At 33.9% G+C, this 24,345-nt stretch overlaps 1 protein-coding gene across 1 annotated transcript; it reads right to left on the bottom strand.

The window, feature by feature from the left end:
- Positions 1–5,642: 5,642 nt before the first annotated feature.
- On the bottom strand, positions 5,643–23,663 carry LOC111990650 (probable leucine-rich repeat receptor-like serine/threonine-protein kinase At3g14840). The gene is made up of 12 exons (XM_065778207.1): positions 23,598–23,663; positions 22,809–23,117; positions 22,554–22,610; positions 22,331–22,463; positions 18,283–18,659; positions 17,991–18,186; positions 17,418–17,552; positions 16,903–17,021; positions 14,038–14,248; positions 13,692–13,929; positions 8,760–8,910; positions 5,643–6,297 (listed from the first exon to the last, which is right to left on the bottom strand). Exons 1-12 carry the CDS (start codon positions 23,661–23,663, stop codon positions 5,905–5,907), a joined length of 2,385 nt encoding a protein of 794 aa, XP_065634279.1. The 3' UTR covers positions 5,643–5,904.
- Positions 23,664–24,345: the final 682 nt, after the last annotated feature.

Genomic DNA, 24,345 nt, shown 5'->3' with positions numbered 1-24,345 from the left:
ATTTGTGGCCCAATAGTTTCTATTCCAAACACCCAAAATATATAAGTGGGTTGAATTGTGCATTAAAACTGATCTTTAGGCCGATTCAAGGTTAATCTGGTCGAACGGTTGGCCAAGTTCGGGTTCCACAACTTTGATTATCATACTTCTAATATTTCCAAATTTATTTATGTTTAGTTTTTATTTTTAAATAATTAAAATGACTTGTTTGAATATATTACAGTTAGTCTTTTAACATCATCTATTAACAATTATATATTGATTATTTTTATTTATAATTTTACTCGTATAATATATATACTTATTGATCATGAAGTAGTTTAAACATATCAATGATCATTAAGTCTCAACTCTAACACTAGACGCACAAAAATAATAATAATTTGATATTAGCTAAGCAACAAAAAAAAAAAAAAAATTATAACTTACACTTGCACTATATTTTCTATATTAATCAAATTTTATGTTTAATTATATAAGTACTTCTTACTTATGTTAATTAACATTTTTCTTAAATTAATTTTTTATTCAACGTTTTATTTTAATCTTTTCCCATAAGACCAAAATTTTGGCTCTGCCACGAATATATATCCTATTTATAGTTTTTTTTTGCACATTTTTTTATTACAATTCCTAAAAAAGCTGTCTTCACTCTTTTGCTACTTTCACCATTATCCCTCTCAATTCTTTTTCATCGCTTTCTCATTAATGTTGAAACCACGTCATAGTAATGAAAAAATTCATTCAACTTGTATTGGCATAGTTCTACGTGGGTTTTTCTTATCTTGAAGACAAGACAGAGGCGAGACATCGAACATCCCTAGTTGAACCCCGCACTCCTCGCTATAAAAGCTTTGAAATGCTTATCCTATACCAATTTATTGAGACTACATCATTACTCAAATGTTGATGGAGGAATACAAATCTTATATCCCACTTTTTTGTATTCTACTGATTCCAACTTGCCTTGTATTTATTTGAATTTGCTTATAAAATAAACATGGTTTTAAAAATTGAATGGACCAAACGATTCAATTGGGAACTGAACCCTAATTCTATCCAATTAAAACCTAGAACCAGACCCAATTTCGATTCTTTGACTATTTGGGTTTTTAAAACCATGAAAAATAAGGCCAAAATGGGCAAATGCCCTTTTCGCGCAAAAAAAGCAGCGTTCTGTCTCCTTTCCCAAACTAATTAGGGAAATGTTCCTCTTTTGTAACTGGATAATAGCAAAATCGAGTTTTGTGAAGAACTCGATCATGTAATAGTCGAGTTAGCTTTAGCTTTGTGCCACACTGGATAGCCAGTGTGGCATTTTCTTTTTTTAACTCGATTATACAGATATCGAGTTACAGATATCGAGTTATGCTCTTGTTAAAGCTGTTTTCAAACTGTCTTGGTGTCAGGCATACGGATTCTTGTCTTTTAATATAACTCGATTACTTGAATGTCGAGTTATAAAGCATACTCAAACTTCGTAAAATCGAGTTATTCTCGTATAATAGCTGCACATCTCCTCCTATTCAGAGTGTCTTGCTTTCCGTTTGAACTGAATTCCACTCTGCTCCACAGATCCACAGTTGCTTCTGGACTCAACTGAAATTTGTATCACCTCAAGTAAAAAATTCACACAAGAATTTTATGGCAATGGTATTTTCATTTGATATTGTACTGAATTTTTATTTTTTTGGTTGAATGAGTGTGGAGTAAGTACATTGGTATGATTTTGGTTGTTTGTTGTAGTAAACGTTGGTCACAAGAGAATGAAATCTTTCCTATAGCAACATTTTTTATTGCACATAATCATCATCGGTCATAATCATATAAGGGCGTGTATATAACCATTATTTGTTAGACATTAACAACATTTTGTATTGCACACAACGTGTAGACATTAACAAAAATGTCTAATGTTTATGGTCAAATGTTATTGTTAGTATTTCATTTTTAGCATGTAATAGTACACAAATTTATGAATGTCTTTGCCGTGTACCATCTTATGCAATATTACATTATTTACCTACAGTTGACAGACACTATTAACTTGATCATTTGATGTTATTGTATTCAGCGTCAATGTCTGGTTCTGGCAACCCACAACTCTATAGGCCTCATAATGTGTTCACTGCTATAGGTCGTTGTTGGGTATTGGAAGATGAGTTCAGCTATCCAATCAATCTGAATCTGTAAAATAGTGTTTACATTCACAATACCATGAGATAGAAGTGGGCTTGGCTATTTCGTGAACAACAAATGTTTTATGATGAGTTGGTTGGTTTTAAGTTGCTAGTGCCTCAGCGACTCGCATCGCAGATGCTCAGAGACACAATCATCAAACTTCGTAAAGCATTGAACCGCATAAGAGAAGAAATAATCGAATGAAAATACGTCTTAATCGATATCGGACTTAAGTCGAGATTCGAGAGTCAGTGAAGGGAGGGTGGTATGAGCACACACAATTCATGCAATCACTTCTTGCTAATCCCATTTATCAGTCAAACATAGAGATTTCAGATGAAGAGTAATCATGTCGTGGCGTAATTAGACTTTGTTGGAGAACTATTTTGCTTAACTATGTTTTATATGTATGTGTGTCACCATTGTTGCATTTGTACTATGTATTATTGATTGTGAGGAGCATACACGTTATTCGTAATCTAGATTATTCCCACATAACGCATAAAAATTAAATATTCCCACACATGATGTTTTTCAATAAGCCCCTATGACATAACACAGAAAACTTAAAATAACTTACACGATGCCACCAATATGCATGCATTGCATATTGAACACTAACGCTACTAACATTATTTACTTAACCCTAGACATAACACACACACACACACACACACACACACACCACATAGGCATTCACTCAAACAGGTAATCCTCATAGTTGAGGACATTATTACGTTCTGCCGAAGTGAGTTACATGTTGGCTACGGCGGCTGCACTTACGGCATAACACAAAAAACTTAAATATTCTTACACGGTGCCACCAATATGCATGCATTGCATATCGAACACTAACGCTACTAACATTATTAACTTAACCCATATACATAACACACACAGCATATAGGCATTCATTCTGACAGGTAGTCCTCATAGTTGAGGACATTATTACGTTTCGCCAGAGTAAGTTACCTGTTCATTGCGACGGCCAGCTCCTTCGCCAGTTGTAGCATGTGATACTTTGACCTACGGAGTATCATAAGATTGTTCTCTTTTTTTATTTTAGTCACTGCATACTCATATTGGTGCATGTTTCACCGTGGTAGTGTGAGAGATTTTACTATTTTAAAAGAGGGTTTATCATTTGGTTCAAGATTCAAATGAATGATGGAAGATTTGAGAACCAGCATTTAACATAAAGATAAAAAGTATATGATTCGTAGTCAACATAAAACAAATGAAAAAAACAAAAATAGATTGAAGTAACAGTCAACATATTATAACTCACACATTCTTAGAGAGAATGAAAGACAAAAATAGATTAATCCCCCTCTGATAATCATAAAAAAAATGAAAAACACTGAAGATTAATAATCATAAAACAAAAGTTACAAACTTTGATGTGCATTTAGTCTCTATATTCAATGTCAGTGCATAGATTAATATAAGAAACTTCACAAAATGGAAATCATGAAATTCATGCCATGGCTTGAACTCTAATGAAAGCAGCAATATATTCTCTATTTTCAATGTTAGTGCATACACTTATCAACAAATAGAAATTCTACAATAAATGAAATCAGGAAACGATATCAACATGAAGTTCAATGTCCACACCTATCACAGAAATGGAAAATCTTTATATAAACTATACTTTCATATATTAATAAATAAATTTTATTAACAGAACAGGTTATTTCATGTTCAATTGTCTTATGATAAATAATGGTAATTTATTAATAGGATAGGTTACTTCATGTTCATGATGATAAGCACACCATAACCTAAAAGAATTATGCACAAAGCTAAGTGATTATGTGAAATTTAGAAGGGGGTTGCTATTTGTAAGCACCCCAGGCACGAGACCAATCAACCAAAGTTCTAATCAACAATGATTCCAACCGAGTCTTTAATCAGTTTGTATCTTCAAAAATACAGCTATTTTGCTCCTTCCACAGTAGCCATTTGTTTTGGCAATATGAAATAGAACTTTTTCAAACAACCCATTTTCAAATAGTAAAAAATTTAACTAGCACTTATTATCATCTTTTCTTCCCTAGGCAAAATCTGAACTTGAGTCATACCCACAAAACAAATGAAAAAAATTGAAGATTTTGGTAATGCGATATCCCTCTCTAATAATCATCCATTTCCCACAAAACAAATGCAGCACAAAGTAGTAATCAATGGCAGAGCAACGTATCTGTAATCAACGGCGGTGTGTACGGTGAGGGTTCGAAAAGGGTACAGCAGAGCACCAGGGTTCCGGCAACTGTGACTGATTGAAAAGGGTGAGGGAGACTGATGGAGGGTGGGGGAGAGTGAGGAAGCGGGATCGCAGAGAGTGAGGGAGAGTGTACAGGGAGAGTGATGGTAGAGAGCAAGGGAGAGTGAACAGGCTAAGAGCGAACAGGTGTTGTGAGATGTTGGGTTTGAAAATGTAAAGCGAACTCGGTTTTCTAGTTACTGAGTTATGTGTTTATGAACAACCATTTTTTAATTGGAAAAGGCCACGTCTGCTTTGCCAGCATGGCACAAAGCTGAAGCTAACTTGACTATAATATAATCGAGTTCTTCAATGAATCTCAACTTTTGTATTATCGAGTTACAAAACAGAGGCATTTCCCTAATTAGTTTGGGAAAGGAGGCAGAAAGCTGTTTTTTTTTTTTTTTTTGCGCGAAAAGGGACAATTGAGTTGGTATTAAAATTATAATCAAGTTTTACAGCAATTGAGTTGGTATTAAAATTTTTTAAGGACATTAAATTTCTCTAGAGTTTACTGACTTGCGGGAATTTTTTATAAATTATAAACCTTGCTCTTGCTACGTTGTTCCACATTTTCTTAAATTGACTTGGAGCAAAATTTAAACCTTTCCTAGCAAAGCCTCTATACCTTTGTTACAAGAGGAGTGGACCTTGAAACCAGAGGCATGGAGCTTGAAACCTCAAGTTGTGAAATGTTCGATTGACAATTTTAAAATCAATGGGCGGTTGTATGGATAATCAATCGCATATTCCAAATTCCACTCTTGAATCAGGTATCAACTCTCAAATTAGGCAAGAGAATCTCTTATTTTGATATTTGGAGTGCAAGACATTATTTAGTTTGAGTATTCCTTTATAATTCCGATATCAATAGTCGAGACTCATTTTTGTTGTTAATAAAACTCATATTGACCCAATAAATGCCTGATGTAGGACTCAAAAGACGCTCACAAAACACACGTTCAATTAATATCTAATCAACTTAGAGCATCACACATGGTCTAACAAAAGAATGGGGGAAGGCAGAACATTAAAGAAATAAATATAGGGCTGTAGCTAATGTGGAACCTTGTTTAGTAAAGCTCTTGTCAAGCACCTCCCTGTTATAGCCTCTAGACCATGCGGGGATAAGGTTAAAATCGTCAAAACATTTTTCTCTTTTTATCAAAACAATAACTTTTTTCAAATTCTTAAATGCAAAATCATGTAAAAAAAAAGAAGGCAAAAGCCTCTGAACATGGACTTTTCTCGTGTAAGGAGGCTAGTTTTTATTATCATCCTCATCTTGCAAGAGAATTCCACCATCTATCAATATTGTGTCTCGCTCTCCTCTCTGAGTTTTGGAAAAAAATAAACCAAAAATATAAGGTTCTATGATTTCAACTTCATGGTTCTTAAAATAGTTAGGCATCAATCATTTGTAACATTAAGAAATGATGAGAAACCTTTAAGATTCTCTAAAATCTATTTTCCAAGAGACCAGATTCTGGATTGATTGGGTAGAGATCAGCATCAGATGAAGAAGTAGCAGTCCACAGGCCGTCCATTGACATTGTTCGCCTCGTGCTCTCACTCATATTGATTTCCTCATTGATTTGATAATACTTTTGCAGTTCCTTCGCTTTCATTTCATCATGTAATAAACTCATATCTGAAACCAAATCCGGAACAATTATGTTGCCTTCGAGCATGCTCACAACTGAAGACATGGTGGGTCTAGCCGCTGAAGAAACATTAGTGCATAGGAGAGCCACATGGATCACGACCATCACCTCTTCTTTGTTATAGTCTGAGCCCAACCTTGGATCAACTAGCTTAATTAAATTCCCTTCCTCTTTCAAAAGGTGTGCCTAGAAACAGGAACATAAAAACGAAGAATTATAACGGGAGATGAAGATTAAATCATAAATATTTCTATTAGAAACACCAAGAGATATCAATTGAGTTATAGAGCTCTTGGTAGAGACACATCTAAATTTGCTACTAGTCAACAATCTATGCCCATATTGAGAATAAAGACATTAACATATGCTTAGCCAGTATATAAATAAGAAAGAAGAATTTAGGAGTGAGGGAATAATATAAAGAGTAAAATTTCTTAACGTTGATTATAAAACTTTTTATCAATATGGAATTAGCCTTAAATGAAAATGTGACCATCAAAATTTTAGATTGTAAATTGAGCCCTTAGAGTATGGGATCATTTAGATTTTGCCCCCAAATATTTAAAAATTTAGATTTGAACCTTTAATGCTATTTAGTATTTTGACATAAACCCTTTCATCCATGCTCGCTGATAATGTAGCCATTAAATACCACTCATGCTTGTCACATGTGCTAAATAGTCCAAAAAAATCATGACATGTCATTTTAATTATTTCACATAAATTAAATAGTCTAACAAAAAAGTTTTATATTTTAAAAAAAAATACATAAAAATTTAAAAAAATCAAAAATAAAAGAAAAGAATTCAAATCCTAACATTTCTAGGCATCTAAATAGAGTGAAATTCAAATAGCTAAAGGATATTGTGTTTTTTGAATTTGACTTCAAGGCTCTTAGTTTAGGGAGTGCAAAGAGATTTGAGTCGATCATGCAGAGACTTTGGGATTTTGAGACTTGGGGATTTTGAGATTTGGTGGTTTGATTGGCTAAGTGGTAATTGTGGTCGTCATGATCAGTGATGTCACTTTGACTCACTTAACCCAAATTAAGAGCTAGAGGGGATTTGAACTAAACAATAATTTTAAAAACTAGAACAGAGAAAGAACTAAAAAAGGGACTAGTTCCCAATTCTCTAGTCCAACAAAGGTTGAACCAATGGTCAAACCAGTAATGTCATAAATAATTTAATAAAAAATTATTACATTAAACAAATAAATTATACATTTATAATAACTAATAATATTAACTAGAAAATATTTTAGATAATTAAAATAATTTGTGAGTGACTTTTTCCATCTTATTATACTAAAAAAATGGAAGCAATAATATGTTCTAAATGTTTTAACAAAGAAAATCTAAAAATAAAAAAGCCCTTTTAGGAGTATTTGAACCAAAAGAAAATACAAAACAATAAAATTATTGGCACAATTATGGGATAATAATATATCAGATGGGAGAAGAACCAAATAGTTTGTATTTTCTTTTTCTTTTTTATTATTATATTTTAGGGGTAAATTCTAATAACCTACTCTCAAGTTTGAGCTGATGCCAAACAGGTTAAAATATTTCAAAACTGACCAATTTGATTCCTAATCCAATTTGGTCTGTAAGAGAGGAGAAAAAATTACTAACAAGCCTAACGGTGTTTAGGGACTAAGTTAAGTTTAGAGACCAAATTAATCAGTTTTGAAATGTTTTGGTCCTAGTTAATATTAACCCAAATATTAGAATAAGTTAATGGAATTAACCATCATCATCATCATCATCATTATTATTGTTGTTGTTGTTATTATTATTATTATAACTTGTATTGTGTGTTGTAACTTGTAACTTGTAAGTTAAAAAAGAGCAGTACAAATGATGAAAATAATAATAATAAAAGAGCCACACAATAATAATATTTTATAGAGCCATCTAAAGTTTGAAGTCTAGAATCTAACAAATAAGTTGCAAAGAATAATACTAGCAAGTGTACCATTCACATCGCAAACTTCAAATCCAAGTTTTGAGATTCCTTTCCAGCAAAATTGTTTACAGTTATTGTTCATTTAGATCCAAGATCCAGCTTCTCCTATTCTTTGCGTTCTCCTTAACCACTTCAACCATTCAAATTGTCGACAATTCAGGACAGTTAAATCACCGGTTCTCTGGTTTTGAGCGGACTTTTTATGCATTACCGGTTTTTGTGAATATCTTGACTGGTATTAGCACCGGTTCACTATTGAATTGGTTGAACCAACTGGTCTGGTCTTTTTTTAAAACCATGCTATAAGTGTCTTGGTTAAAAACACTTAAGAGTTGCTTGTAGAGCTACAAGGCTTTTAGCAAGAAAAAAAAAATTTTAATTGGGTATGGACCTTTTTCTTGACCTAGACAAAATGACAGTTTTGGTGCATTAAAATTTTGTCTTTTTGAGCTTGAGTAACATTTAACGGCCCTCTCAAAAATGAATATAGGCAGACGAGCTTGAATTAAACCAATATCTAATAGTAGGGTTTCAAATCCAAAAGTTTAAACATATTTGGAATAAATCAAAATGACCTTAACTTGCGTAAATCAAAATGACCTTAACATAAAGAGCCCAAATAAAAATTAAATAAGAACAACAAAAAGCAATAAAATGAAAAGAGTAAAAGATCAAACTTACCCAATCAAGAAGATTAAAAGGTTCCTCCTTTGGTCGGTGACTAGTGTTGCTCCTCCCACTAACAATTTCCAAGGTAACAACCCCAAAACTATAAACATCTGCTTTGTCAGTCAAATAACCCCGCATTGCATACTCAGGTGCCATATATCCACTGCAATAACACAAAATTATGCACAACTTTTCCACCAAGCATATTTCAATGTTTTACCCTTTTTTTAATAGGTAGATGAATGCTTATTATAGTAATATTCAACAAAGTTGAATTGAAGGATGCTCAAAACATTTTCCTTGCATTAAGCTCAATATTAAAATTTTCCTATAAACATTTGTTTTTTTTTCCCCCTTTTGTTTCCTCACCCATTTCCTTCAAACCAAACTGAGTGTAAAAATTCCCTTGATTTTTCACTCGTTTTCTTCCCTAATTAATAAATAGTTTCCCCGAATATCTTCTATTCTAGATGTGTTTCCTTAATACCTTCATTCAAAAAATCAAAATTCTTGTGAGTTTGATGTCATTTAATGAAGCATTTGCAAATTCATCAATGAAGTTCCTAAATGAAAACCTATGTAAAAGTAAGATGAAAATGGTCTCAACAGGTTGAAGATCAAGAAGAAATGCTTTTAAAAGCCAACAAAACCTTCATGGACCAAACTCTTGGTGCCATAAGCCATAGTCCAGCCACCTCTAGAGTTGCAACCTTTACAAATATTAAATTAAAATTTCCTAGATAAAGATTATAATGAGATGTTGACACTTGATGTCAATAGCAGCATGCTGTTGGTTTTGTTGATGTAGTAGCAAACTAGCAATGAAACAAATTCTTACATAAGTCTCGAGATTATGTGAAAAGATATGAAGGATTTTCTTTCAGATTGTTTTTGGCTATAATGATACATGACAATGTGGGATTTCTTAGACTGGCTTGAGTGTTTACTTGTTGACCACAACATAAAACATAAATTCAACCTTATCCATACTCATGTACATGGCATTGTCCGTATCATTTTGGTATAAAGATAAGTTAAGCTGATAAGTAACCCAAAATTGTGACCTATATGACTTTCAGAAGTTTAATTGTTACTACTCTAGCATGCTAAGAAAACAATCTAAATGGAATTTTTTTCATATACATGAGGCAATCTAAAGGGAATTTGTAAGAAAACAACTAGAACAAAATTAAATAGCATGAGGCGGAATGAAAGACAACTTGCATTCATGATGTAGGATTTTTTGGAATTCAACACTAAATTGGATTTCTTGAGGAGATTTTGAAGGGTTCTTGAATTAGGATTGATGTTGATGGATGTTTGGCATTAAAAGTGTGAATAAAACAAGATTTAAAGAAAGGTAAACCCTAAGCCAATCACACCTAAGTAGGGGAAAGGCAATCACACTCTCAAAACTTAAAATAAGTTGTAAGAAATATATTAGAATCAATTTCATTATGAATATTATTGACTACAATAAAACCTTAATATAAGCTTTTGTTAAAACCTTTTCTAGAAGGAATAGGACTCTTAAATAACCTAATTCTATAACGACTAGGATTATTAATAACAAAGAATACTTAAGACTCAAAACACAAAATAAGACTCATGGGCCTTTCCAACAGCCAATGACAACACGTTCCAGAAAATCTAGAAATTACCAAGTTGCCCTTATCCTACCATACTTTTAATTAAAACTGAACCAACAGCTTTCTAACCAAAAAACTTCAAAGACTCGGTAATAATTAAAGTAACCAATGAAATGTGGCAAGAAGGCCCTGCATCAAAACTAGACCAACTCTTATTGACTGTCTGCATCAATGGACCATTTTTAATGCAAGAAAATGAATACTTGCATTTTCTAGGGAGAGAGGGGCAAGTTGAGAAAGATACCATGTGTTTGGGTGCGCCAATCATAGCCATCATTTGGGTTCAATATTTACAAATTCTAGTGCGAGAATTTAAAATTTCCAATTGGATTTTAAGTTTGGATTTGAGGATGACAAATCTCATCTCTAAATCCTCACAAAACTGATGAATTTTTTGAATTCCATAATTACTACCGTTGCACAATTTCTTCTCTGTGTGCTAATAACCCCAACTTCAGACCCTACAAAAAACTCAAATGAGGTCAGTTTCAAGTAAACCACCACCACCTTCCTTAATTTTATAGGGCAGCTCTCAACGGTGAAACCTTGCTTCCAGCTGACCAGATATCAGCTGGGGAGACCCAAGTCATGAACATCCCACTCACCCTCTTGGCAGACCACATGCTTTCCATCTCCAATATACCAAAAGGATTAAGCTAGTAGGTGGAATACATTAATCCATAAGCAAACTTAAACTGAACTAATATGGGATCCCTAAACACCTCCTTACAAAAAGTCAACATGTTATAAAATTCGAGGCACACCACTATAGCATCGTAAGCTATGACACTTAGAGCTCTCTGACTCTCTATATGTCTTCCATTCCAAACGTGACCTCGGTGTTTGATCACAGATCCCCTATGCTTATTACTTTAGGTTTTTGGCAAACACACAGTACGTTGATGGTTGATGACTATAATCAACTATACCAAAATGATTAATATGTGATAATGCAGACATTTATGAGAACATGTTTATAAACTTCAAATGTTGTGTTTGTTGTGTGTAGGACATAGAACAATCAGGGAAAAACTTAGATACAATATCTTAAGTATGATTCCTTAGGTACTCTCTTAAATTTCAACAACCTGATTACTTAAACAAAACACTAAACAATGTAAACACCATCCGACTTTTGTTTCCCCAAGAGAACCAAAAAACCCATTCCGTGAGAAAAACTTAACTCCTTCCCATTAAAATGATTCCCCATAAAATATAAGTTTTTTTAATTGGTTATTGGCTCTATGATGTAAGTTCAATGCCTGCAATGCTTGTTCTGGGTTTGGGCACATGACTTCTTTATGTGTTCTTTTTTTTTTTTTTTTAAGTTTAGCTATGTTGGACTCTTAAAGCAGTAGATGTGGGCACTTTCGTTACCTCCTTTCCATGTGATCAAATTGAACTTCTCAAGTGTACCTTTTATATTGGGTGATTTTCCGTGTCTTGGACCAGTTTTTATGAAAGGGAGAGAGAAAGAAGCAAGCAGAGCTTAATTTCTTCACAAGCTTAGAAGTCAGTGATTGAGGGTGAAAATTGAGAAGTCAGAGAAATTGGGGTTCTAGGATTTCTCGTGTTTATGTGTATATGGTGTTAACACATACAGGAGAAAACAAAAAAGAAGAAAGAAATGTATGGTGTTAATGTCACATAGTGTTTTGGTTAAGTAGACAAATGACTGAATATTAGGAGGGTTACTTAAGGAACCATATCTAAGATGCTGTATCTAAGTTTAGGTTAAACAATTATATATCCATTCTCCTGCTACATTTAGAGTATGTGTGGATATAATTGATGATAAATAAAAAAAATTAAAAAAAAAATAAAAAAAGGGTATGAATTTATGATACAAGACACGTATAGAGGTGAAAATTCCATTTTGATCTCTACATTTGGGGGTTATTGTCAATTTGGTCCCTGTAGTTTGGTCGAAGTCAATTTAGTCGCTATTATTTTCAACATGACTATTTATTCCCTACAGTCAAATCATCACTTTTCTTGCATTTTCTTGAACTTTATTGGCAACTAAAAACAAAAACACAAATCAAATTTACCATTCTCCAACTCTAGTAGACACACATATCAACTCAACAACTAAAAAAAACCCAAATTTGGACCCATAATGACTATAAATTGAAAATAACATAGATTAAATTGACTAAAAGTTGAAAATAACAGAGACTAAATTGACTGTTACCAAAATATATGGACCAAATTAATAGTGAGTAAAAAATGTAGGGACCAAAATGGTATTTGCACCCATATAATTTGATCATTGTATATCTCATTTTGATTATTACAATGAACATGATACATGACAACAGTAGTCTAAGCTTTAACCACATAAATGGTGCACCTATTATATAATCAGATTTACAAAAGTGATTATTATATGGTCATGGTAGCATAAATGAGACCATGTCAATAAACGTAGAATCAACATATCCATGCTTTAGGTACATGTACAATTTATGTGGGTTTAGTTGATATTGAAGAAGGTATGAATTTATTATACAAGAGACACAGAATAAGATCATTATGTATCACATTCTTATTAAAGAATGGGTATGTCTTTAGAATCAATTTCCAATAATTTCATAAATATGTGAAGAGAATCTAATGCATTGTGGATGAAGTAGAGAAGGGCATAAGGATCATTGTGTAGTAGAATGGTTAAAGGAAAAAATTTTGTAGGAGTATTTATGCTCTATGGTATTGAATGGTGATTTTGTTTTTTTTTAAGGTACAAATTTTGAGTTTTGAGAAGCAACATGTTCATAAAATTAGCATAACTAAAATGAGGGTGTTAATATAAATAAGTGCAAATATAAGGAAAGATAGGATTTTTCCTATTAATGAAAAGATGAGGAAGAATAGCTTAAAAAATTTTGATCATGTAGAAAGGAAAGTGATTAATGCACCAATGACAAAAAGAGAATTGATTCAAGTCAAGAGAATGGAAAAAGGTAGAGGAAGACCTAAAATAAAATTAGTAGAATTAGTAAAAATAGACACGTCAATTAAGGAGGTAACAATGAATATGATAGTAAAAAGGAATGCATCTAGCCAACTCTAATTACTCTATTGAGGATCTATAGCCAACCCTAATATTTTGAGATTAAAAATTGGTTGTTCTTGTTATTGCTGTTGTTGTCCTCCTAATGTCACATAAACATTATCCTAATGATATTTTCTTACAAGAAAAAACACCTATATTTCCCTTATATAAATAAAATTTTATTATCAGCACTTTTCTATAATATTCATAAAAGGGAAATTAACGAAGGCAGTAACTCACTAAGTTCCAGTGATGCGGGTGCTTATGTGTGTATTATCTTCTTCATCAAGCTTGGCCAAACCGAAGTCAGATATCTTAGGATTAAGATATTTATCAAGCAGAACATTAGTAGCCTTGATGTCTCTATGAACAATCTTCAATCTTGACTCTTCATGAAGATAAGCCAAACCTCTTGCTATCCCAACACAGATCTTATGTCTTGTCGTCCAACCCAACTTCAACTGGCATTCTTTTGAGCCTTTAATTTATCAAATTTAATAGAAAATCAATTATACATATATACATTATCTTACTTACAGCATGTTACAAATACCAAAAACATCAAGTGTACGAAGTAAATTTTTACCAAACAAAGCTCGAGCAAGGCTATTGTTTTCCATGTACTCATATACTAGTAATAGTTTATTTCCTTCAATACAACATCCATAGAGCTTAACAAGATGAGGGTGTTGAAGAGCAGAAATCAGGCCTATCTCATTCACGAACTCGCGATTTCCTTGTTTTGATTTGGAAGAAAGCTGCTTTACTGCAATTGTTGTACCATCTGACAAGAGGCCCTGTGAGAATATAATTTTCAACATCTTAACATAAATTTTTAATGAAGCTTTGCTTGGGAAGTGGCTATGGAGATTTGGGATGGAGAGGGCTGCCCTTTGGAGGCAAGTGATAGCCGTGAAATATGGTTGTGAATGGGGTAGTTGGTGTACTAGGCCTACTAATGGTCCATATGGTGTTGGCTTGTGGAAAAATATTAGTCGGGGATGGCCTACTTTCTCTCGCCACATTCTATATGATATTGGGGATGGGTCTAGGGTGAAATTTTGGCAAGACCGTTGGTGTGGAGAAACATCTCTTGTAGTCAGCTATCCTAAATTGTTTAGATTTTGCCGAGATCAAGCGGTTAGTGTGGCTGAGGTTATGAAGTTTGATAACGGAATCCTGTTTTGGGATGTAAGTTTCTTTAGGGGTGTACATGCCCGAGAACTTGAGGCACTAGATAGTTTCATGGATACCATATATGGTGCATCGGTTAGAGGGCTTGGTGAGGATAAGATGTGCTGGAAATCTATTAGAGAGAAGGGCTTCACGGTTAGGGATTATTACAATCTCTTAATGGGCTCTAATGACTATTGTTTTCCTTGGAAAAGCATTTGGAAGCAGAAGATCCCTTCTCGAGTAGCTTTCTTTGTTTGGACTGTTACTTTAGGGAAATGCTTAACGATTGACAATTTACGAAGAAGGAAGGTTTGGATATTAGACTGGTGCTACATGTGCAAGTGTAATGGGGAATCGGTTGATCATCTTTTTCTTTATTGTCCGGTTGCAATGGATATGTGGGCTATGGTGTTCGGGTTGTTTGGAGTGAGCTGGGTTATGCCGCAATTTGTAGTGGGGCTTCTAGCATGTTGGCAAGGCAGTTTTGGCCGTCATCGAAATGGGTCTATATGGCTTATGGTTCCCCATTGCTTATTGTGGTGCCTTTGGAGGGAGAGAAATAGTCAGTGCTTTGAAGATAAGGCGAGATCCACATCAGACTTGCAGCTATTTTTCTTTAGCACTTTAATGGACTAGTTGGCTGCATTGCGGAACCAATCTTTTCATCCTTTCTTGATTTCTTAGATTCTTGTAATTTTTGTTCTTGATTGTTTGATCCCTTGTACACTCCCTGTGTACTAGGGTGTTCCATTTTTTGAGATCAATAAAATTTTTACTTATCAAAAAAAAAAAGATCATTATGTATCACATTCTTATTAAAGAATCGGTATGTCTTTAGAATCAATTTCCAATAACTTCATAAATATGTGAAGAGAATCTAATGCATTGTGGATGAAGTAGAGAAGGGCATAAGGATCATTGTGTAGTAGAATGGTTAAAGGAAAAAATTTTGTAGGAGTAGTTATGCTCTATGGTATTGAATGGTGATTTTGTTTTTTTTTAAGGTACAAATTTTGAGTTTTGAGAAGCAACATGTTCGTAAAATTAGCATAACTAAAATGAGGGTGTTAATATAAATAAGTGCAAATATAAGGAAAGATAGGATTTTTCCTATTAATGAAAAGATGAGGAAGAATAGCTTAAAAAATTTTGATCATGTAGAAAGGAAAGTGATTAATGCACCAATGACAAAAAGAGAATTGATTCAAGTCAAGAGAATGGAAAAAGGTAGAGGAAGACCTAAAATAAAATTAGTAGAATTAGTAAAAATAGACACGTCAATTAAGGAGGTAACAATGAATATGATAGTAAAAAGGAATGCATCTAGCCAACTCTAATTACTATATTGAGGATCTATAGCCAACCCTAATATTTTGAGATTAAAAATTGGTTGTTCTTGTTATTGCTGTTGTTGTCCTCCTAATGTCACATAAACATTATCCTAATGATATTTTCTTACAAGAAAAAACACCTATATTTCCCTTATATAAATAAAATTTTATTATCAGCACTTTTCTATAATATTCATAAAAGGGAAATTAACGAAGGCAGTAACTCACTAAGTTCCAGTGATGCGGGTGCTTATGTGTGTATTATCTTCTTCATCAAGCTTGGCCAAACCGAAGTCAGATATCTTAGGATTAAGATATTTATCAAGCAGAACATTAGTAGCCTTGATGTCTCTATGAACAATCTTCAATCTTGACTCTTCATGAAGATAAGCCAAACCTCTTGCTATCCCAACACAGATCTTATGTCTTGTCGTCCAACCCAACTTCAACTGGCATTCTTTTGAGCCTTTAATTTATCAAATTTAATAGAAAATCAATTATACATATATACATTATCTTACTTACAGCATGTTACAAATACCAAAAACAACAAGTGTACGAAGTAAATTTTTACCAAACAAAGCTCGAGCAAGGCTATGTTTTCCATGTACTCATATACTAGTAATAGTTGATTTCCTTCAATACAACATCCATAGAGCTTAACAAGATGAGGGTGTTGAAGAGCAGAAATCAGGCCTATCTCATTCACGAACTCGCGATTTCCTTGTTTTGATTTGGAAGAAAGCTGCTTTACTGCAATTGTTGTACCATCTGACAAGAGGCCCTGTGAGAATATAATTTTCAACATCTTAACATAAAAGGAAGAAACTGAAACAAGGATAGGGATTTTTTTTTTTTTTTAATTTTTTTTGTTTGTGTGGAGTCAAAACTCAATAATGAAAGTTCAAATAGAATATATCAATGTTAAATTTAGTGTTAAATACCTTATAAACAGAACCAAAACCTCCTTCTCCAACTTTATTGGAAGCATCAAAGTTGTTAGTTGCAGCTCTGATTTGCCTCAAGGTAAACAAACCAGTTTGCAAGTCTAAACCCTTTAGATCTGTAGAAGAATCAAATTCACATATGAATTATATCTAGGAAAATTGAAAATTTTTACACTTTTTTAAGGTTTTCAAAACATTTGGGCAGATGTAATAATCATAAGTTCTAAAACACCCATATGCAGTCAATTCCTAAACCAGGCATTCAGGCAAAATGATGTTTTCTAGCAGCATATCCTAAACCAGGCATTCAGGCAAAATGATGTTTTCTAGCAGCATAAAATGGTAAATATTTAATATCTTTTATTATGTTTTGAATAGTTAAAGTCGTTCTAAAAGCATGCGTATCAGGGGCATATATATACACATGCAAAAAGCTCCAATGCAAAATCTAATTCACTGAACATATAAATTTTCCTTGGAACAGATCAATATGCATTTACAATACTAAATACCTTGTCCCATTCTGCTCTTCTGTCCTAGACAGCCTTTCCACCAGAGGATACCCAGAACCAGAAATAGAACAAATGCTCCTACAGCCACTATTCCAACTACAACTCTTACTGATACACCGCTGCCATTTGTAGAGTCTATTTAAAGAAATAGTTCAAAAGATATAATATTAGATGCCTCAGAAAGGGGTAAAATCATTATCCAGCCAACTATGTAATGCATAAAGGAACACAAAAACCATCAAAACCATTACAACCACTTCAATGAAGAAATAATCAACACTTGCTCTTTTCTCAAGTTCTAAATTTAAATGAACACGACTGTTTTTCAAAACACAAGGACAATTATCAGCTTAATTTGTCCTGAATCCAGTAGAGATTTTAAGAAACAAAATAAAAATAAAATCCACTCCATCTGGATTCTGTGGCATTTGTACCCACATACAGATGAAGGAATGCATTAATCATCACAATAATAGTAGAATGAAGATAAACATGGATTTGCAAGTTAATACATGGTCTATTTCTAAGAGTCCAAAATTGATTACAACTAGCTAATGCAAGGTCTAAACCTACCAGGAAAAACAGAAATTGCCGAAATAAGAGGACCATAGACTCCTCCCTCAGGGATGCCAGTTGTACCCTTCCCAGCCCAATAAAAACGGATCTCTAAGGTGTTATTATTCACAACTGCGTGATAATGTTTTGTGACTTTCTTGCCAACTCCACCAGCTTCATGAGCAATATTGAAATCCTTCTCCACTAGCTCTCCCTTCAATATTCTAAACATGTTAGTGACCAGCTAGTAACAAGCTATAAACATAAGAACTTTGGTTGGTGAAGGTCAGAGCATAATGTCATTAAATACCTGAATATAAATATCAAATACACGCCTTCCCAAGCTGCTATATGTATTATCATCGGTGAACTGTATCTCCGCAAAAAGGAGGTTTATTTTGTAAGGTCCAGTTCCCAAACAAAAAGCATAATAAGTAAGAGACAGAGGAGAAAGGCGTGCAGTCATGTATAGTTCAGGATTAGCCATAGTGAGTTTGGAAGAATTTCCCAAAATATAATTGTCTGTCGATTCGTTAGCATCCATGAAGTTACCAGTGCTGCTAAATGCCCAATATCCTCTCTTAAGGAATTTTGAAGCTCCACCTGGCTCTGTATCGTCATCATACATAGTTTTTCCATTTATAGTTACTCCTGGTCCGCCACAATTTATATGGAGGGAGTGTCTAACTGGGGAAATAGGAAAAATGGATTAGTAACAGCTGAACATTTTAAACATATTTAAATTAATATTAATGCAAATTATATAAGGAAAATATTTTGTTTCCCTTTTTTCTGGTGCCCGGGGGGGGGGGGGGGGGCGGTTGGGGGAGGAGTGTGTGATGAGACAGAGTTTCATTTGGTGCAGAATCAAGCCAAATGAGACGGTCATTCAAGAACACTGCTCATTCTTGTGTCTAACTATTAGAGGGTGCTCTCATGTGTTACTATATCCAATGAGACTCATGCCACTATTAGATAAGATAGCCAGATAACTACAAAGGCTAGAAATGGATCCTAACAACAAAAGTTCAATCCCAGTGCATTAGCATTATTCTGCAGACTTCAGAAAGACAATTTGGAAGATTTACTAAAAATTAAAATGTTTAGTAAGACATAATTAGATGAGAAAGATTCATAAACTTGGAAGCATTTACAATAAATTTCCAATCTTGGGGCCACAAGCAAGGGAGGGCCCTCAATTCTGAACATAAAATATTAAAACATGGTTAGTGCCTAGTCACATTAAAGACTGCAAGTCTGTAAGAAAGACTTGAAACTGTAACATGATTTAGCAACCACAAAATTGTGTAGCATAGAAGATTTAAAACTTAGATGTAAAGTAGGATCTCTTAAAACAGATTCATTATTCAGTATGGTTACAAGCGTGAGAAAAAACCCTTCAGGATATATTTGAGGAACTGGTACAGATCTGAACCAAAGCAATCATGAGCATAACAATCTTGAAGATTTTTTTTTTTGATAGATAAATCTTGAAGAATTTTATACTAAATCAATTTTATAATAGCCCAAACAAGAACTTACTTTTTGGACAAGTGCTTCTCAGACATGAAATATTTCCACTGATAAGGCAATCCACCAAAGCAAGTCAGCAATATTACATTGTGATTAAATATATGTTACATGACTCAAGACAATATTACATTGAAGATTAAAAAAAAAATTTAAAAAAAAAATCAAGACAATATACCAGAAAGTTAATATCAAAAAACCTTTGTAATGCATGCTTTGAAAGGTGAACTTAAAAAACTTACGTGTCACTCCCTTTGAAGAGGTTGTAAACAAGTTCCTACATAAAATATCACAAGTCCAAAGCTTAGCTAATAAATAAAAGATCACACTTACACACAGACAAAAGCAATCTTACAAGCTTTGGTGTTCACAAATTAAGCTTCCATTGGGAAAGTTGTTATACGAAAGATCACTGCACATAAAAATTATGATGTAATTCATTACCTAACAGAATGAAGCATGAATAATAAACTTTTATTTTACGCAGGATAGTTGATAACATATATGGAAGGGTAATAATATTTCATTTTTCATTCAGTGAAACTCAATCCTACATATTTTAGGAGATAAGATTTCATCCAAACTCCCACATATAAGCTAAACCACTCTTATATGGGAAAGATGCTTTACCATTACATTACCTAAGCCCAATATACCTTTGTGCTTTTGATAATGTAAATAACCAACCCCATATGCAAATATCAAGATCATAAGAGCTAACCTAAAATAAGAAGACTCCTTCCTTCATGTTAAACTATGAACTACACAAAGATACTAAAATTTAAAGTTTGGAGTTAAAAAGGAGATATAATATGATAGCTGGAGCTTAGTGATACGACTCATCACTGTTTGATTCTTGGATAATGCATGGGCGGATTGCAAGGGATAGGATAATTGATGTGTGCATGGGTGAGGATTGCAAGGGATAGGACAAATTGTATGCATCAGTGCAAAGGATAAGACCACGTAGAAGTAGAAGATTAGGCTTTTGAAGTGATAGGCTCATGAAGCGATTAAGTGATTAAAATTTTATCGAATAAATGATTCCTTTTTTTTTTTTTTTTTTTTTGAATGAATATACAATAGCTGAAGACTATGGAGAGTAGGAAACATTTAGAAACTTTTGGAATCCCCACAATAGTTTTATGAGTTCTGCAAAATGCTAGGGAAGTGTATAGGCAACATGTTTCCTATGACTCCACTATTTAATATATTTTGATGCACTCGTTTATGCTGCAATTGATTAACTATCTAAGATGGTTTTGTAAATTAACCTTTAAAGAAACAATATTCATTGCAAAAAAGGTTCCTTTATATATAACCATACACAACAAATCAGATAGAAGAATTTTTTTTTTTGGATAAATAACGTAAGAATATTANTTTTGATAAGTAAAGTAAGAATATTATTAATAATAGAAAAAGTGCCAAACTGAGTAAATTGGGGATGTACTATGGGGGCACAAATCATGAAACAAAAGTACAACGGTCAAGAAAAATAGGAAAAGAAGAACAAGAAAAATGAGAAAAGACTACACTCCATTCAAAGAGAGTGTGCAAGAAAAAAGACATAATCTCTAGCAAAGAACATTCACAACCCTCAAAGCTTCTAGCATTCTTTTGACGCCAAATGCACCAAATCAAGCAATGAGGCACTAATCTCCAAACATCAATGTGATGATGTCGCGCAAACTTTCCCTGCCAAGCCTTAAACAACTCAAGAACATTATGAGGCATAACCCATCTACAGGGCAATGAAGTAGAAGATGATCTACTGACTCCCCACATCTCTTACACATATAGCACTAGTCAAGCACTATCACACGTCTTTTATGAAGGTTGTCTGTTGTTAAGATCTTACCTAAGAAAGCAAACCAAGAAAAGAAAGCCACCCTTGGATGAACCTTCGATTGCCATATCATTCTTCATGGGAATGAAACATGAGTAGGAGGGTAGAAGGAGCTATAATATCCTCTAACCTCAAAACCTTTGTTCCTTGTAAGCTTCCAACAAACCTTATCTAGGCCAAACCCCCACACTGTCGAAGAATAAACCAACCCCATAAACCGATCAAAGGCTTTTTCTTCCCAATCTTGTGGTGGACAACAAAATTGCACATTCCAGTGAACTCTCCCAGCAGACCAACCCATAACTTTAGCCACCAAGAAATCCTTTGACCTACTAAGACAATAAAGCTCCGGAAAAGCCTCTTGAAAAGTACAATCCCCACACCACACATGCTTCCAAAATTTCACTCTAGTACCATCCCCCACATCATATACAAGGAGTTTAGAGAAGTTCAACCAGCCACTTCTAATGTATCTCCACAGGCTAACCCCATAAGGACTTGTCACCTTTTTCATACACCAACCACCCTAAATATTCCCATATTTTGCCTTTATAACCCTCCTCCATAAAGCATCAGTCTCCATGCCATATCTCCACAACCATTTTCCTAACAAGGTAGAATTAAAGCTTTCCAAATGTCTTATACCCAACCCCCCAACCTGCAACGGCTTACAAACCTTGGCCCATTTAACTAAATGAATTTTAGGTTCACCACCAATCCCATTCCACAAGAAATCTCTCTGTAATTTCTCCATACGCTTAGCCACCTTACCCGGTAAAGGAAGAAGGGAGAGGAAGTATGTAGGTAAAGCCGAGAGTGAGCTTTTAATGAGTGTCACTTTACCCCTTTAGATAAATACAATCTCTTCCAACCAGCTAATCTCCTCTCCATTTTCTCTAAGATAGGATTCCAAACAGTTAAATCCTTAAACTTAGCACCTAATGGAATGCCCAAATATTTCAAGGGCAGAGAAGACTACCCACACCCCAACAGACCCACCAAAACTCCAAATTGTGCATCCCACCAACAGGTACCAACTCAGATTTCCCTAAATTAATATGAAGCCCTGACACCCCCATAAATCTAGCAAGAATCGCCCTCAAATTAGAAATCTGAAAAGGATTAGCATCACAAAAAATCAGAGTGTCATCTGCAAATAAAAGATAAGACACCATCACTGATGGGCTAGTCGTACTACCCACAAAAAAGCCTGAGAATTGTCCAGCAGAGGCAGCCACATCCAACATACAACTTAATGCCTACATCACAATATCAAACAATAAAGGAGATAATGAGTCTCCTTGCTGAAGGCCCCTAGAACTTCCAAAGAAATCAGATGGACTACCATTGATCAGAATGGAAAACTTTACAATTGAAATGCAATACCTTATCCATTTTCTCCATTTCTCTGAGAAACCACAATGCTGAAGCATATACATTAAAAAATCCCAGCTCACATGATCATACGCCTTTTCCACATCCAATTTATGCAACACACCTAGAACTCCTGACTTCAATCTACTATCAATACAATTAGAAGCAATCAATGTGGAGTCCAAAATTTGTCTGCCCTTCACAAAGGCATTTTGTGAATCCGAAATAAGTCCATGTGCCACCCTACAAAGCCGATTAGCCAACACCTTAGAGATAATCTTATAAATCCCACCAACTAAGCTAATAGGCTGAAAGTCCTTTACCTCCATGGCATTCACTTTCTTAGGAATAAGGGCAAGGAATGAAACATTAAGACTCTTCTCAAACATAGCCTGAGTATGAAAATTGTGGAATACGACTATAATTTCTATTTTCAAAACACACCAGCAAAACTGGAAGAATGCCATAGAAAAGCCATCCAGGCTAGGTGCCTTATCACGATTAAAATCATTGATCACCCCAAACACCTCTTCCTCCTCAAAAGGCCTATCTAGCCAACTTGCATCTTCCACCGAGATACTAGAGAAGTACACATCATCTAAGACAAGTCTATGAGCCACATCCTCAAAATAAAGCTACCTATAAAACTAAGAGATACAATCTGTTGTAGCTGCCGGATCCAAAGACAACTCCCCGTCCACCATAAGCCTATCAATAGAATTAACCTTCCTATGAAGGTTAGCTATTCGGTGGAAAATTTTAGTATTTCTGTCTCCTTCCCTAACACAGAGAACTCTAGATTTCTACTTCCAACAAATTTCTTCCAACAGAGTAGATTTTTCTAACTCAGCATGAATTCTTCCCACTTCTACCGTTTCCTCCGCTAATAAACCCTGACTATCCTCCAAATTCTCAAGAACACTCAATTCCTTCCACATTTTTTAACCCAATCTTCAACATGACCAAACACCTCCACATTCTATCTTTTCAAATCATTTTTTTAAGAGCTTTAATTTATTGGCTAAAACAAAACTTAGTGCACCTTGAAATTGATAGGATTCCCACCAAGACTGAACCCTATCCACAAAACCCTCATCTTTAAGCCACATATTCTCAAATCTAAATGATTGAGTAATGCTAAAGATAATACAAATTTGAATATATAAATTTTACAAATAAATGTGTCACCAATCAAAAGAAATAATTCAAATAAAAAATTCTATAAATTTTATAGCATAGTATATATAAATTGATGTGAGTCATGTGACATTAAATATGATTAGTGGACTTCAACAACTTTATATATATACACACACACACACACATATATAAGACTTCAACAACCATTTAAATGCATATTGAAATTATTTTTTTGATTGGTGATATATTTTTGAAAACCTCAAGTTATAATTTATGGTATCCCTATCCTAGTTGATTCAAATAGTCATTTTATTTTCCTCAAAAAAAAAAAAAAAAAAGTACTCGTTTATTACCTTCTTAAAGTGTCAGTCACATTCATTACAACATCAATTTTTAAGTTTTTCGAAGTAAAGTTTGTTACACCCTTAGTATTTTCCCAAAATCAAAACCCAAAAAAATAATAGTAATAAATAAATAAAT

This window comes from Quercus suber, unplaced genomic scaffold, assembly GCF_002906115.3.
Source record: "Quercus suber isolate HL8 unplaced genomic scaffold, Cork oak 2.0 scaffold_175, whole genome shotgun sequence".
In the NCBI taxonomy this organism is placed as follows: Eukaryota; Viridiplantae; Streptophyta; class Magnoliopsida; order Fagales; family Fagaceae; genus Quercus; species Quercus suber.
The sequence above is the reverse complement of the archived record's forward strand: the minus strand, read 5'-3'. Positions and strand labels throughout refer to the sequence as shown.